The sequence below is a fragment of the Nymphalis io genome, chromosome 10 (assembly GCF_905147045.1).
Source record: "Nymphalis io chromosome 10, ilAglIoxx1.1, whole genome shotgun sequence".
In the NCBI taxonomy this organism is placed as follows: Eukaryota; Metazoa; Arthropoda; class Insecta; order Lepidoptera; family Nymphalidae; genus Nymphalis; species Nymphalis io.
Genome location: NC_065897.1, coordinates 3077981 through 3093778, shown reverse-complemented (window position 1 = coordinate 3093778; position 15798 = coordinate 3077981). Strand labels below are relative to the sequence as shown.

Genomic DNA, 15798 nt, shown 5'->3' with positions numbered 1-15798 from the left:
ATACTGGAACAGGGCAATACCAAGTACTGCTGTTTTGCGTAAAATATCTGATGAGTGGGTGGTAATTAACTAGACGAGCTTGCACAAAGCCCACCAGTAAATGTCAACACCTTACTTATTAGGAAGATATTATGTTTAACTGTATTAATTTTATATATAGATAGGGAAACGGGGAGTAAGAGATTCACAGAAAATAACCAATTTAAATTTCAATCATTTTTAATAAAATTTAACCGTCATAGATATGATTTTTAAAACGCATAATACGACTCTTCTGCCTATATTCTTATTTAGTTTAGACGCCATTTAAAAACCATCGTATAAGTAATAAGTAATCTATTTATTAAGTTGCAGTTTTTAAGAAAATAGAGCTGTAAGAAAAATGTTAAAAGACCTATGAATTATATTAGTTTTTCTTAATTTAATAATTTACAAAGCAAAATATAGTACCAGAAAAAATTTCAATAGATATTTATTTTAACTAGTTTGTTTTATATTTTCAATTTATCTCGCACAAAATTTAACGTATATCGGATGCGTGGTGCGTAATACAAGATCAGTTTTGAAAACGAGATCAGAAGGTTTGGTCACTGGTTCCAGGCGAAACTTCCTGAGTAATGCACACATTACTGTCTTCATCTCCATCATAGCAAACTTCTGGCCTAAAAGTATAATAAAAGTATATTATTGATTGAGCTAACGCCCATACTGAAATGATATTTGTTTATTTTAATATATATCTATTCTGTTTCATGTATCATCTCATTTTTTCCAAGTTTTTTTTTTATATATGCGCCGGGATTTCAAATGACTCTACTCCACCTGATGGTAAGTGGTAGTAGAGTCCAAACGCGACGACGGCCAGTACAGTCGGCAAGAATGTTCTGTACTAGCCGTCACCGCCTTGCCGACCCGCAAGATGCCTCTTCACGCCTCGTTTGAAGGAACCCGGGTTGTAAGAGGAAGGGAACACGTGAGCCGGTAAGGAATTCAATTTTTTTTGGTAGTGCGACAAAGAAAGGAGTTGCCAAATTTCTTTGTGCGCGATGGAATTGATGTCACAGTTAGGTGGTGACATCGAGAACCAGCTCGCGTGGATTTAAGAAGGAAGGGGGAAGCAGGAATTAGAGAGAATAATTCCTCAGAGCTCTCGCCGTGATACAGTCGATAGAAAGCGCTCAGTGCTGCTATCTCGCGACGCAATTGTAAAGGTTCAATGGTGTTTGTGATCTTTACGTCGCCAATAATGCGTACTGCACATCGCTGCAACCGGTCCAAGGCCTCCAGTAGGTACTTAGCAGAGCCATCCCAAAGGTGCGAGCAATATTCAACGCAAGACCGTACCTGTGTTGTATAACAGGCACAGTTGTTGTGAAAAAACGCCGCACCTTGTTCAGAACTCCGAGTTTCCGTGAAGCTGTTTTTATAATAGCCTCGATGTAATCCCTTGGACTAAGGTCGCAGCGAACGTCCATCCCCAGCATGGCGATTTTGCTTTGTATCATCAGCGGAGTGCCACAGAGGGAAGGAAGAGGGTAAAATGGTGACTTTTTCGCTGTTAGAGCGCATACCTTTGTTTTCTTGGCATTAAACTCAACTTTATCAGAACCCCATTTGGCGATTAGCTCTAACGTCCTATCGAGTTCAATGACAATATTCTCCCGCCTCTCCTCAGTTTCCGCCCACCCAGCCACTGCGCGTCTGTGGTATCCACCATGCACTGTACTATCATCTGCATAGCAATGTATGTTCCCAAGAGAGAGCATATCATTGATATGCAAAAGAAAGAGTGTAGGAGATAGCACAGATCCCTGGGGGACCCCAGCATTCACTACATAGAATTGTGAAGCGCAACCATCTACTAAAACACGAAGGCTACGCTTGTGTAGGAAGCTAGCAATCCAGGTGCATAGCTGAGCAGGCAGACCATATGCCGGTAGCTTGGAGAGAAGACTTCTGTGCCAGACCCTGTCGAAAGCCTTGGAGATATCGAGGCTGACAGCCAACGATTCTCCATGCTTGTCGATAGCTTCACCCCAGAGGTATGTTACGTACGCTAGAAGATCACCTGTGGACCGTTTTGGTCGAAACCCGTACTGACGATCGTTAATTAGACAGTGATCTTCTAGGTAATGGATCAGTTGGTTGCTTAGAATCCGTTCTATCACCTTACAAAGTACTATAGTGATAGCTATTGGTCGATAATTTGCCGGGTCAGACCGATCCCCTTTTTTGGGAACCGCTTGCACATTAGCTCTTCTCCAAGCCTCTGGCACACATCCCGAAGAGAGAGAAAGTTGAAACAGGCGCGTTAACACAGGAGACAGCTCCGCTGCGCACTTCTTCAGCACTATGGCTGGTATTCCATCGGGACCGCTAGCTTTCCGTATATCAAGTGATTGCAGCTCCGCACGCACATCACGTTGCCTGATTTTGATGTCAGGCATCGTGTGGCTACATGAAGGTATTGTTGGTGGCAGCGCACTACAATCATCGATCACGGAGTTGTCGGCAAAGAGTTTAGCCAGGAGATCGGCTTTCTCCTGCGGACTGAGCTAGCGATCCGTCCGGATTTCTGAGCGGTGGCAGCGAAGGTTGGCAGAAATTGTTATGCACAGACTTGGTCAGACGCCAGAAGCTACTGGAGCCCCTAGGATGCGAAATAAGGTCATGACCAATCTGTACAATGCGCTGTGCATCCGCTCTCGTGTATGCCTTCCTACAGGACTTGGTTAACACAGGAGACAGCTCCGCTGCGCACTTCTTCAGCACTATGGCTGGTATTCTATCGGGACCGCTAGCTTTCCGTATATCAAGTGATTGCAGCTCCGCACGCACATCACGTTGCCTGATTTTGATGTCAGGCATCGTGTGGCCAAATGAAGGTATTGTTGGTGGCAGCGCACTACAATCATCGATCACGGAGTTGTCGGCAAAGAGTTTAGCCAGGAGATCGGCTTTCTCCTGCGGACTGAGCTAGCGATCCGTCCGGATTTCTGAGCGGTGGCAGCGAAGGTTGGCAGAAATTGTTTTGCACAGACTTGGTCAGACGCCAGAAGCTACGGGAGCCCCTAGGATGCGAAATAAGGTCATGACCAATCTGTACAATGCGCTGTGCATCCGCTCTCGTGTATGCCTTCCTACAGGACTTCGAATTTTTATTGTAGTTTGCTTTCAGTTAGTCAATGTTAGATGCCCCGCTAACGCAGCAGTTGATCCACGCGCGATATGCCGCCTGCTTAGATGATACAGCGTGGGCACATTCACGAGTGAACCAACGGTTACGCGTACCCCTACTGATGAGATCTGAGCTAGGAATGTAGTATTCCATTCCTAACATGATCTCATCAGCAACAGCAGCGGCACTAGCTGTCGGGTCATTCCCACTGAAGCAACGTTTCTTCCAAGGGACTGACGCATAGTAATCGCGCATACCGTCCCAATCTGCCGACTTATAGTGCCAAACGCGACGTTTGCATACCGCTGATGGCGGCAGCTTGGCCTGCGGCACTTTGGTAGATATAAGGCCGTGATCCGAAGAACCAAGTAGAGCTTGAATCACAACCTGATATTCCACCGGGTGAGAAGTCAGCAGAAGATCCAGTAGAGAAGGCGCTTGCCCATCAATGTCTGGGATCCTGGTGGGCTGATCAACCAGTTGGGTCAAGTCATGTGTGAGAGCAAAAGCATGAGCAGTTCTTCCAGCATGTTCAGTTTTGAGGGATTTCAACCATGATTCGTGGTGAGCATTAAAATCCCCCCAAAAACACCAATTCCGCGTTAGGAAACTGCTCTTGCGCAGCATCTGCCACCCGACTAAGATGGTCAAATAATCGGCTTGTCTCCAAGTCACCATTGTGGGATCTGTAGAGGCACACGTAGAGGGGTCCTCCAAGCAGCGCAATCGGTGACAACAAACATCCGTCCTGACGAACAAGCATACTCCGGCTTTCGCTTTGAAAGATTCTTCAAGCATGTAGCCGGGATAGTTAAGGTAGCTATTGTCGGCAGGGCGGAGTATTTGCGTCTCCGTGAGTAACAACATTGCTGGCCGTGCTGTTTCGAGATGGTGGTGGACAGCGTTGAGGTTAGCGTGGAGTCCTCGGATGTTAGAGAACTCGACCTCAAACAGCGTGGGTATGGTGGGGGTGTGCACCGCTGAACGACCGTTATTTCTTAGTTGCGCTACCATTTCGAAAAATAAGGAAAAGAGACGTGAAGCGAGCGACGTATTGCCACGATGGGGTGGGCAAAGTATGGAGGCATGTTTCCCCAAATTTTGTGCCAAAAGGGAAAATATACTGATCCGCCGGACGGAAGGGCCTCCGAACCCCCCCGGAAGTGGCCGCCGGGACCCCACCTTCCGGTCACCATCCGGCACGACGGTCCAACCCGAGATTATGCGTGGCTTGGTGGGGCAGCCTCGCGAGCTGGTTAGGCACGCTCGGGTCCCTGTACTATGCCACGGGCGGCACGCGGAACAGCCGTTTCTTCAGGTCTCCCTGTCCGGCAGGTCAATACAGTTTCCCCCGGCATTGGTTCAACAGCCGTCTCCACTGGACCAACACCCATCGCTGCAATACTCGCTCGGGCACTGGCTGTACGCTGGCTGACCTCGAAACTAGGCTGCAAGCCACTTCACGAGTTTTTCACCATGCTTACGGTGGTAACAAGCCAGGCGGATGTTAGTATCCTACCACCAGATGAGCAGATGGTCGCTCAGATATTCCTTAGTCGCCTCTTACGACACCCATGGGAAAGAGAGGGGCAGTGAAATGTATTCTTCTCCGTCACTGCACGGATAATTATATAAATAATAATAATAATGTCCTCCAGACCGATTTCGGCCACGGCGGCCAATCTCAAGTGAGATTAACCAACTACGCAGGAGATATTATAGTGCACAAGTGTGTGCACAAACACAGGTGCACTCTATTCCCTAACTCTCATAGTCCGAAGGGACGGCAATCCGACACGACCGGAAAGAGTTCAGGCGCAGGACCAACGGCTTCACGTGCTTTCCGAGGCACGGGAGTGTACACACTTCCAACTTCCAGGCTCCGGGCTGCTACTGAGAATTTTCTAACAGAAAAACCCAATAACTTTTTTATTGGCCCGACCTAGGAATTGAACTCCGGGTCTGCGGCCTTATATCAAGCCACTAGACCAACGAGGCAGTTATATTATTTGTTATATCAAATTATATATAACAATATTCCTTTTCACGGCTTTATGTTATATAACAACGAAGATATATATATATCTTCGTTGTTATATAACATATTTACTGATGGTAAAGGCAGGTTAAGAATTAAAAGTCGTCGAGTCTGAAAAAAATTGCACTGAAAACTACAAAAGCAGAAATTATTATTTTCTGAATGTTTTATCTAAAAACTATACAAAATTTCTCATAATATTTATCAATTAATAGACAACTTACATAATTTAGATTTAAATTTAATACATCGATGGGTTTCGTATGGAATTTTGCCCACAGGATTGCCATTTTACTATTGTTATAATGTATTTGTTAGGAATATGTCAAATAATTAAAAGTAGTAAATTGTCTAGCTTTCATCTTAATATCTTTGCAGAGATTTGACAAAGCGACACAAGGCTACGTTTGCCGGATAACTCTGTCATAAATAATACATTAATAGTGTATAATTAAATAAACAAGACAAAATACATACAATGAGAGCAATACAGTATTGTTGTGTTAGCAGCACTTAGGACGTTTTTAAATACCTATACAATTCCGGGGTCCAGCGCTGAAGGGTATATAGGCAAACGGATGTCTCTTAACACTGTTCTCCGGAAGAAATCTTTCAGGAATGAAACGCTCGGGATCCGGGTACAAATCAGCGCGGCGGTGCAAATCGTATATGAAGATTAAGCAAGTGGTATTCGCAGGTACTGTATATCCCCCTAAAATAAAATATTTTATTAGTCATCCATTTTTTTCTCGAATAATCAATCTTAGAGGTATTTTCCGTTCCTTTGGTTTATCTTTGTATTATACCTTTGTAGATTTTAAGAGTATTCGACCATTACCTAATACTGTTTCTTTTCTCAAGTGTCTAGCGATTAGAGGTGCGCTCGGGTACAGCCTCAACGATTCCTTGATACAGCATTCTAGATATTTCATTTGGTTCAAATCCTCTGTTGTCACCGCTCTATCAGATTCACCTAGAATTTGACGAATCTCCGCAAAAATTTTATCCTACAAAAAATACGTATTATCACGACGTATAAACCAGTTCTATTTTAACATGATATATTCAACATCCATTAAATATTTAACTTACCTGTATTTCTGGTTCATTGGCTAACATCATTAGCATGAAAGTCATAGCTGTGGCGGTTGTGTCGTGACCCTTAATAATAAAAATAAATAAATTAGTGTGAAATATCAACATAAGTTCATGTCATGATTTTAATTATGGAATCAATTAATGAAATTAAAATATATTTTATTCGTAATATACGCCCATTTACAAATAAAGTTGAATTATCGAATAATAATTAAAATTGTGATCTTTCCTGAACTCTTTCCGGTCGTGTCGGATGGTCGTCCCATCGGATTATGAGAGTTAGGGAATAGAGGGTGAATCTGTGTTTGCGCACACACTTGTGCACTATAATATATCCTGCGCAGTTGGCTCTATTGAGTGACCGAAATCGATTTGGAGGGCTTTATATCCTTATTTATAATCCTAAAAACATTTATTATTATATAAAGCTATTTATAAAATCTGTTACAGAATTTATACGCTTTGTATGTTATTGTCATCTTAATAATATTATGCTTTTATATAATAAAATCAAAAAGCAAAAACTTATCTAAATATAAATTTTGAGCTATTATTATTATAGGAATTTCCGAGATACACGAAATCAATTTATAAACATGCCAGAATTGCTCCTTTAATATTATTTAAGATATTATCTTCATTTATATAAATAATAAATTAAGTAAATCACTTCGTATATCTTTCGAGAGCCGACTTGCTATTTTTTATAACTATTTTTTATGTAGATTGACGATAAACTAGTTTGTGATAAAATTTTACCAAAACAGCGTTCGACAATTCGGAATCCAAACAGTAAACTATACTATTCTACCAAATGAGATCACTCCTAGACCTTTTGTAAGTCGGAATCTACTCGGTGACTAGACTATTGCGGTGATACGCTGTTTTGTTTCATATATCCTTTAAATGTTATAATCATTAAAGTCTCCTTTCTAAAATTTATAATCATATTTTACGTTGAGTTCAAGTTTGTTCTCACACAATAGCTCTACATATTATTTAATTCTTACCGCGAACATAAATGTGTCTACTTCTTCTCTAATGCCCTCGTGGTCAATGAGACCAGACTTTTCATTTTTTAGAAGCAAATCCAACATTGCTAACTTCTCTTTAGTATCGTATTCGGCATCATTATCGAATTGGTTGAAGCTACTTTCAGCCAAAAAGCTTCTTCTACTTCTTACAACACTATTAGTTAAACCGTGTAAATATTTTAAAGCAATATTTTGTTTTTTTGCAAGGCCAGTAAGCTGGTACATAGACTCTGAATGCAACCATGGTGCACTTAATCTTCGCGTGAAACAATCACCGACGTCTGCCAACGATGTTAAATATTTGCTCGTTAACGATTCCATATCTCCATGTGTCGACCCCATTGCCGTTTCTGAAAATTAATGAATATATTTTACTGTAACCATGTTTTTTTTTTTGAGACAAATAAAACTTGATAGATACAAGATTTACTCGTATTTCAACTAAATACGAAATTATGTTGTGTTCAAGTGTTATAATAATTAATTTTCTTTCATTATCATTTTAGATGCATTTTTCAAGTCGTTACCTATAAATATAGCAACTTTTACCCTTAGACCTATTAAGGTCTAAGGGTAAAACTTAGACCTTAATAGTTTGTAAACTTTTAATTTGTAATTATTACTGTATGACATTTGGCGACACTACGTAAATAAATAAAATAATAGTAATAACATAATTTATTCTTGTAATTTTTTTCGGAATTAAAAACGTTAATAATAAATTCAGTAACAAAAACTTTGTCATGAAACACAATTCGAAAGAATATTAGATTGATTTTTACACAGTCGATTCATTTATATATTTACGTATAACTTTAAAGATAAAACTATTCCTACTAATACTAATACAAAGATAATGTATAATAGCTTGTGGACTCTTTGCTATACATAAGGTTGTATAGATTGCAAAAATCGAAGAGCAGTATATATTGACTTTGAGGCAGGATATATACAATTTTAATTGTATTTAATTGACATAACTGTATTTGAAATGTTGAAAAAGAGTTACTACAGTGTCTCGCCGGTTCTTCTCAGTAGAATCTACATCCAGAACCATTCAAAAGTGCTTATTAAAGGATATTTGAATAAAATATATTTTGATTTGATTTAGAGCTCAGTTGCAGGCTTTGTCGGCTAATGTTGTTATTATTGGAGCATCTTCTTATGAGTTACTCGACAGCTGTATTTGCCGCCAGAAGCAAAGCTCCATATTGGTAAGTCTTAATATGAAAAACTATCATTTGTGTTACGTAGACATTACAAGTTGAATTCAATTACTAGTATTAATTTACATAGGTCATGAATAAAATAAAGTCTTGATCGCCAGTAATCACTAGGGACAATACCTCTACTAAACCAAAACCCTTCTTTCATTAAGCTCTTGCTAGGTGATGATAAAGAAGTATTTAAGATTCAAAAAATATTGTGTTATCCTAAAATATGGACATTAAATTTAATCTTACCACACATGATACGTAACGTCGTAGAACTCATTAATGGATATAAATCCGTTCTTTGCTTCCAAACCTCTTCCTGCACAATATTCTGAAAATATTCTGCTTCCTCTTTAAACGTAACGAAATACTTTTGTAGAATGTTAAAATGGAATGCTTTTGTTAGCATTTTTCTTCTTTGAAACCATTTTATGCCTAAAAATTCGAAGTTCTATGTAATATAATTTAATCTCGGAAATTACACGTGACCTTGGTTATTTAATTTTAACGTAAGTTATTTATAGTTATTATTTATATAACATACCATTACTGACTAACAGCCCCTCCCGAAGCCAGTATATAAGGTAAATATATGGATGTTCTTTATAATTGTTTTCAGATCCAGACAATACTTTCTAAAAAATCCAATCATAATCATAATTATCTATAAAATAAGTAAATTAGAGTATGTAATTGTCCCACTGCTGCCTAGTGGTACCTAGAAGGGCTTGCACAAAACCCTAACACCAATAAAGCTAAAACATTAAACAGTTTAATAAATTAAACTATTATATGCCGTACATATAACTAAATTGCTTTCGTAAAATCCTTAAGACGTTGTACATTACAACACAACATAATAAGCGTATTACTATTTTGAATTGGTTTATAGTTGCCCTTGTCTAAATGCCCTTAAATATTAATGCTCGCTAATTATTTCCTCTGATTCTGATTCTGATTAACATTTGCATTTTATATTCGTGCAATGATACAAGAAGGTCCTAAAGATATTTTCCTTTACCGCACCGAATTTGAATCCATTTTTTTTTTGTACCCACAATTTTATTTTAATCTCGGTACATTAATTACGTTTTTATTTAATAAATAAGCTTATTACCTCAACATCGTCTGGATTGCTTATATTCACCATGCGTATACTTAATGGGAAATGTATCTGATTAATATGTCCATACTGTTTATTTATATCGCGCTGATAAATAAACAGTTTCTCTGAAACAATAAAAACATTAGTATTTAAAGAAATCTGAGACTTTATGTTTTGTTTTACCACATCATTATCCTTTATTATGGACGCTGACAATTCATAAACAATACTTCTTATTCTTTAACATTTATAAATATTAATATATATGTATATATTTCTATGAACAACACAATAAAGTTACTTTAATAGTCGTAATATCACTAAGATTTTTTCATTTCTCGTTTATCGAAAAATTGCGTATTTTTTTTAGAAAAGTAGATATACATAGATAATCTTAAAAAGCAAAACCTTATCTGAATACAAAAAATGAGTCAAAATACATTTACACAATTATATACAAGAATTGCTCGTATTATTTCTTAAACTACTGAAGTTTAATTTAAAGTGTAAAAAAGAGAGATTAACCAACTACGCATTATATGCACAAGTGTGTGCGCAAACACAGGTGCACTCTCTATTCCCTAACCCGTTGCCGTCCCATCTAATTATGAGAATAATTAGATGGGACGGCAATCCGACACAACTGGAAAGAGTTCAGGCGCAGGACCAACGGCTTTTTCGTGCTTTCCGAGGCACGGGAGTGTACACACTTCCAACTTCCAGACTCCGGGCTGCTACTGAGAATTCTGACAGAAAAACCCAATAACTCAACCATTAACTTACATCAAGCCACTCGACCAACAAGTCAGTCAATGAAAAAGTCGAGGGATTAATGAAAAACACTTCAAACTTAACAACAAGAAACAACTTGCAGTAATACAACAAACAAAAAAAAACTAAAGTTAATTCGTTTATGGTTACTGACGTCACAATATTATATTTTCGTGTATTGGTAATAGTTTGCGCAGCGTTCACTTTGAAACAAAATCATCTGATCGGAAAGTACACTTAATCATGGTATTCATTTTTATGCTATTAGGTAAGTAGCCACAGACTTGGGCATTGCAAGGATTTGTTTGCAAGCGGCTAGTTGACAATCAATAAAGGTTTGGGGCTGTTGTTGGTGGGACTTGTATTACAAAGACTAATGACTATAATTTTTTTTTATTACTTTATCTCGCACGCCCTTTAATTTAAATCACAAAAATAATAAGTATAATTATTTATCGGAAGGCTTTTAAAAAAACACAATCTAACGTCTTTATAAAAAAAATACTAAATCCGCTTAACCCACTTAAATGTTTTCCTGCCAGAAGTTAATAAGCTAGCATTATTGGTATTTACTCGTCCATTATATTTCTCGTATGTACTTTGTAATTCGTTTTTTATCTCTAGTATTAATGGTAAACTAGAACGTTTACAGCAGTTTGATTTAAATGGGTTATTTGTTGATAAGACTAGACAATTGCTGCTGCATGATGATCTAAATATATATTTCAGCTACTAAGTGTGTATGTACTTTACTTAATGGTTCGGCACAAAAATCTGGCAGAAAACCATTAAGTGGATTTACTATCTTTGCTTTTATACAGACGTTTATAATTGTGTGTTTACAAACACTATAAAATACATTTGACATTATTCACATTGCGACCATTTTTATCTTGCCTATCTATAATTGTACTCACTCTTTTTAAGCTGATTTCGTTGGGCAGAACAATAGAACGTGCATACAGATAAGCCTGCACTAACAGTTATCAATTAACTTATTTTAAAATACATATTATATCATACATATACATATATCATACATAATATCAATTATATCGATAAGTCACGTATATAGTCAAGGACAGATTATAGAATTTAATTTTTTTTAATTAAAAATTTTACGTTACCTAATATGCTTGTGATATGTTAGTATGTGTGTGTATACACATACTAACAATATTAAAAGTGCTGTGTTTATATATATGTATATTAAGAGCTATATAATTAGCAGGTTTTTATTTTATTATATGTAGATAGGGGGAGTACCAATCTACTTATTTATATAGCAAAACAATTGGGACCGCAAAATATATAATATTATTGCTATAGCTTAACATGGCTCATGTATTGGTAACTTAATAATAAAAATTAAGTTTTAAAGAATAAATATTTTTATCAAACTAGTACATCGATAAGTCACGTATATAGTCAAGGACAGATTATAGAATTTAATTTTTTTTAATTAAAAATTTTACGTTACCAAATATGTTTGTGATATTTTAGTATGTGTGTGTACACACATACATACAATATTAAAAGTGCTGTGTTTATTGAGAGATCTATGGATGCCAATAATAAAAATAAATGTTTATTGACACTTTATTGCACCCAAACTTAAAACTAAAAATAACAATTTTTAAACAAACAAAACAAAGGTGAGGTGCAACAGGCGGCCTTATCGCTAAGCAGCGATCTCTTCCAGGCAACCTTTGAGCAGAGGATCATAATATTTATAAATGGGAAGGGTACAAGCCAGTTTACCTATATACTACATACACTACTACATACATAATACATACATACATATATATACTACACTACTATTGTATATAATATAAAGTATATATATATATATACTATAATAAATACATACATAACCGTAACCGTAACAGCCTGTGAATGTCCCACTGCTGGGCTAAAGGCCTCCTCTCCTCTTTTTGAGGAGAAGGTTTGGAGCTTATTCCACCACGCTGCTCCAATGCGGGTTGGTAGAATTCACATGTGGCAGAATTTCAGTGAAATTAGACACATGCAGGTTTCCTCACGATGTTTTCCTTCACCGTAAAGCACGAGATGAATTATAATCACAAATTAAGCACATGAAAATTCAGTGGTGCTTGCCCGGGTTTGAACCCACGATCATCGGTTAAGATTCACGCGTTCTTACCGCAGGGCCATCTACTGACATACATAAATAAATACATAATATATATATAATAAAAATAGGAGATATAACAAAACAAAAAATTAACAACGACAACTTAATTACAACAAAAGTATTAACATTTCGTTAATACTTTTGTTGGAATTAATAAAATAATTAAATAAATGAAGTACTAAAAATATCAATATCTGTTTTTTTATCACGTTGTATATATCGTAACTCTATTTAGAGGTGAATAGTTGTTTTGAACAAAAATTTGTTTATATAAGTATTTCTCAAACATATGTACATTTGTGTAAGTAAAAAAAATCTAAGTATCGATGGATCAGTATTGAGAATATTTTTTTCCCTTGCTGTAAATTGTTAATATTAAAAATATAACTTAACTATAAATATAACATATTAACTTACTTTATAATTTTAACACATTTTGATCAATAGAAATATATTTTATTTCATATGGTTTATTTTTTTCACACAGCATTTATTCAACAATACAAATCAAAGGCATACCGTAACCGTAACAGCCTGTGAATGTCCCACTGCTGGGCTAAAGGCCTCCTCTCCTCTTTTTGATGAGAAGGTTTGGAGCTTATTCCACCACGCTGCTCCAATGCGGGTTGGTAGAATTCACATGTGGCAGAATTTCAGTGAAATTAGACACATGCAGGTTTCCTCACGATGTTTTCCTTCACCGTAAAGCACGAGATGAATTATAATCACAAAAGGCAAATCAAATAAAATCAAAGGCATATAAACAATTAATAAAATAACTTTTCAAATCATACCTGGTGTTCGAAAGTAATTGAGCATATTTCCAACTAAAGGCCATGGCTTCGGTCCAGGTATCTTCCTAATAAGTCTCCCAGTTCTTCCGAATCGATAGTAAAGTTCTATCGATATAAGTATCAGTAGAACTGGTACTATAACCAACAGCCACATGGTGCTCAATGCTCACCGAGCCAGCAATCAGTTATGATAAGTCGAAGCGAAAATTTTATCTTGTTTTTTATTAAAATATTAACTTACGTACACGAGTACGTCACTCGTACTCGTACATCAAACTGAACGACACACCGTTACGTATTGCAGAAACTATATAAGATATGTGGTCGAATAAATAGCGCGTCTATTTATTTCAAGTCATCATTATTGTGATTTTTTTATATGTATGCACTAGTCAAACCCGCAGCTTTAATTTTGCCAGAAAGTAATTTGCTTTACGATCTTTCTTCAATATTTAAACGTATATAATCCATATTTGAATTATGCATCATTATATATAAAATATTAAAATTATATAGTAGAAACGGTAATCTAAAAGAAGCCAAATATAAATAAAAATTTAAGTTTATAAACTTAAATAGAGGCATATGTTTTAAAATCACACTTTCATTTTCTTTATTTGTATATATATATGTCGGAGGGGCATCAGGTCTTCGATCGTTATCGTCGAACATCATGTGGGCGTGCAGTGGGTGGGTTATCGTGAAATGATCAACTTTAACTTGATATAATCACACTTTATTACACTTCACAATTAATATCACACACAAGTACTTTATGGAACGGTAAGACAGGTCCGTGACCTCACTCGACCGATGCCTTACAGAGAGTGTTTTGCCTGGACCCGAGCGATACCATCACGATTCTGTCGAAAGCTTATGAAGTTCTGCCGAACCACACCAGAGTCAAGTTCACAGGCATTGTTGCACCTTTCGTTCCATTGAGTGTCCGTACGATTGACCGGATGCGACATTTAAATAATTTTTTTTATTATTACACAAACAGAATACAACAATCAGAACATAAATTAAAAATACGGACTTATTTAGTTATTGACATTTGTAATTATTAGACGTTTTGAAGATTACCCTGAACAAAGAAACAGATATACAGACAGATAAAAATAAAAAATAAACTGTTTTAGTAACTCGCAAACAGCCATATTAACTTAAAAATAGGTATTTGTTTGGAAATCAAAGATACTAACTTCAGTTTTATTTGTATAGATATATCGCAAGTAAGTTATATCACGGCTTTGACAATTCAAAGCCGTGATATAACAATTTCACTAGTGATGTTATAAGTAAACGGTACAATTGTCAATCGACTTCATTGCATTTCGTTTGTTAGCTAAAACTAGGAGTGCATCTGTGTGCGCAAACACAGATGCACTCCTCATTTTTCTGGCTCTGATGATCTGCTACGGCGGCAACGAACGGGCCGACACGAACGGAGAGAGACATTGCCGATTTTCAGACTCCCAGACTGCTATTGAGAATTTTTCAACGGAAAAACCCAATCACTTTTATACGTATTTTTGATTTTTAGTTATTTGTGAAGACTTGATTGGTATATGATTTTTTTAATGTGATAATAATTTTTGTATATGTCGTAGCTGATTGTCTTTCTTAGATTAAATAAATAAATAAATTATTTTGATCGGATCGGATTACTAAATTGCTCCAAATCTATAAAAACCTTTCATTTTACATTTACATGACTACTATAATTTATACGAAAAGAAAATTATATGGGTCCACCAGGGAAGCTACAAGGGAATATAAATAGCGTATGTATAATTTATCAATATAATACTGTTTTTTTAATATTAGGTCCTTACATATGAAATTAGCGTTTTGTCGTACTGACCACTTTGATCTGAAATATCTCCTCTTTGGTTAAGAATTCCAAATTGAAATTTATAAATTCATTTAGCTGGTACATATAAATTTTGAAAACAGTTTCATTTGTTTTTTCCTCATTATTTTTTTCTTTAGCGTCGCTTATTACCGCACAATGGAAAACATGAAATATCGGTATATTTACGAGTTCTACCGTGGCACCAGTGCTGCAGAAACAGCTCGAAGCTCTTTCTGGAAATTTCGACCTTTAGAACCAACCCCGTGGACGGCCGGAGAACAAAGTGGAAAATAAAGAATTAAACTATTGTGGAAGCGGATCCGTCACAAAGCACTTCAGAGATAGGTACAGAATTCGGGGTAAGTGATAAAACTGTATTAATCCACTTGAAGCAAATCGGGAAAGTAAAAAAACTTGAACGATGGGTACCTCATGAATTGAGTGAATCGAACTTGAAAACAAGCGTCGACTGCTGCGTTACTTTGCTCAACCGACACAATAATGAACGGATTTTAAATCTAATTATTACTTGTGATGAAAAGTGGATACT

At 36.6% G+C, this 15798-nt stretch overlaps 1 protein-coding gene across 1 annotated transcript; it reads right to left on the bottom strand.

Annotated features, from left to right (window-relative positions):
• Window positions 1-229: 229 nt before the first annotated feature.
• Window positions 230-13654, bottom strand: LOC126771296 (cytochrome P450 4C1-like). The gene is made up of 9 exons (XM_050491108.1): window positions 13391-13654; window positions 9680-9792; window positions 9107-9197; window positions 8812-8997; window positions 7325-7698; window positions 6309-6377; window positions 6055-6223; window positions 5749-5928; window positions 230-662 (listed from the first exon to the last, which is right to left on the bottom strand). Exons 1-9 carry the CDS (start codon window positions 13542-13544, stop codon window positions 505-507), a joined length of 1494 nt encoding a protein of 497 aa, XP_050347065.1. The 5' UTR covers window positions 13545-13654; the 3' UTR covers window positions 230-504.
• Window positions 13655-15798: the final 2144 nt, after the last annotated feature.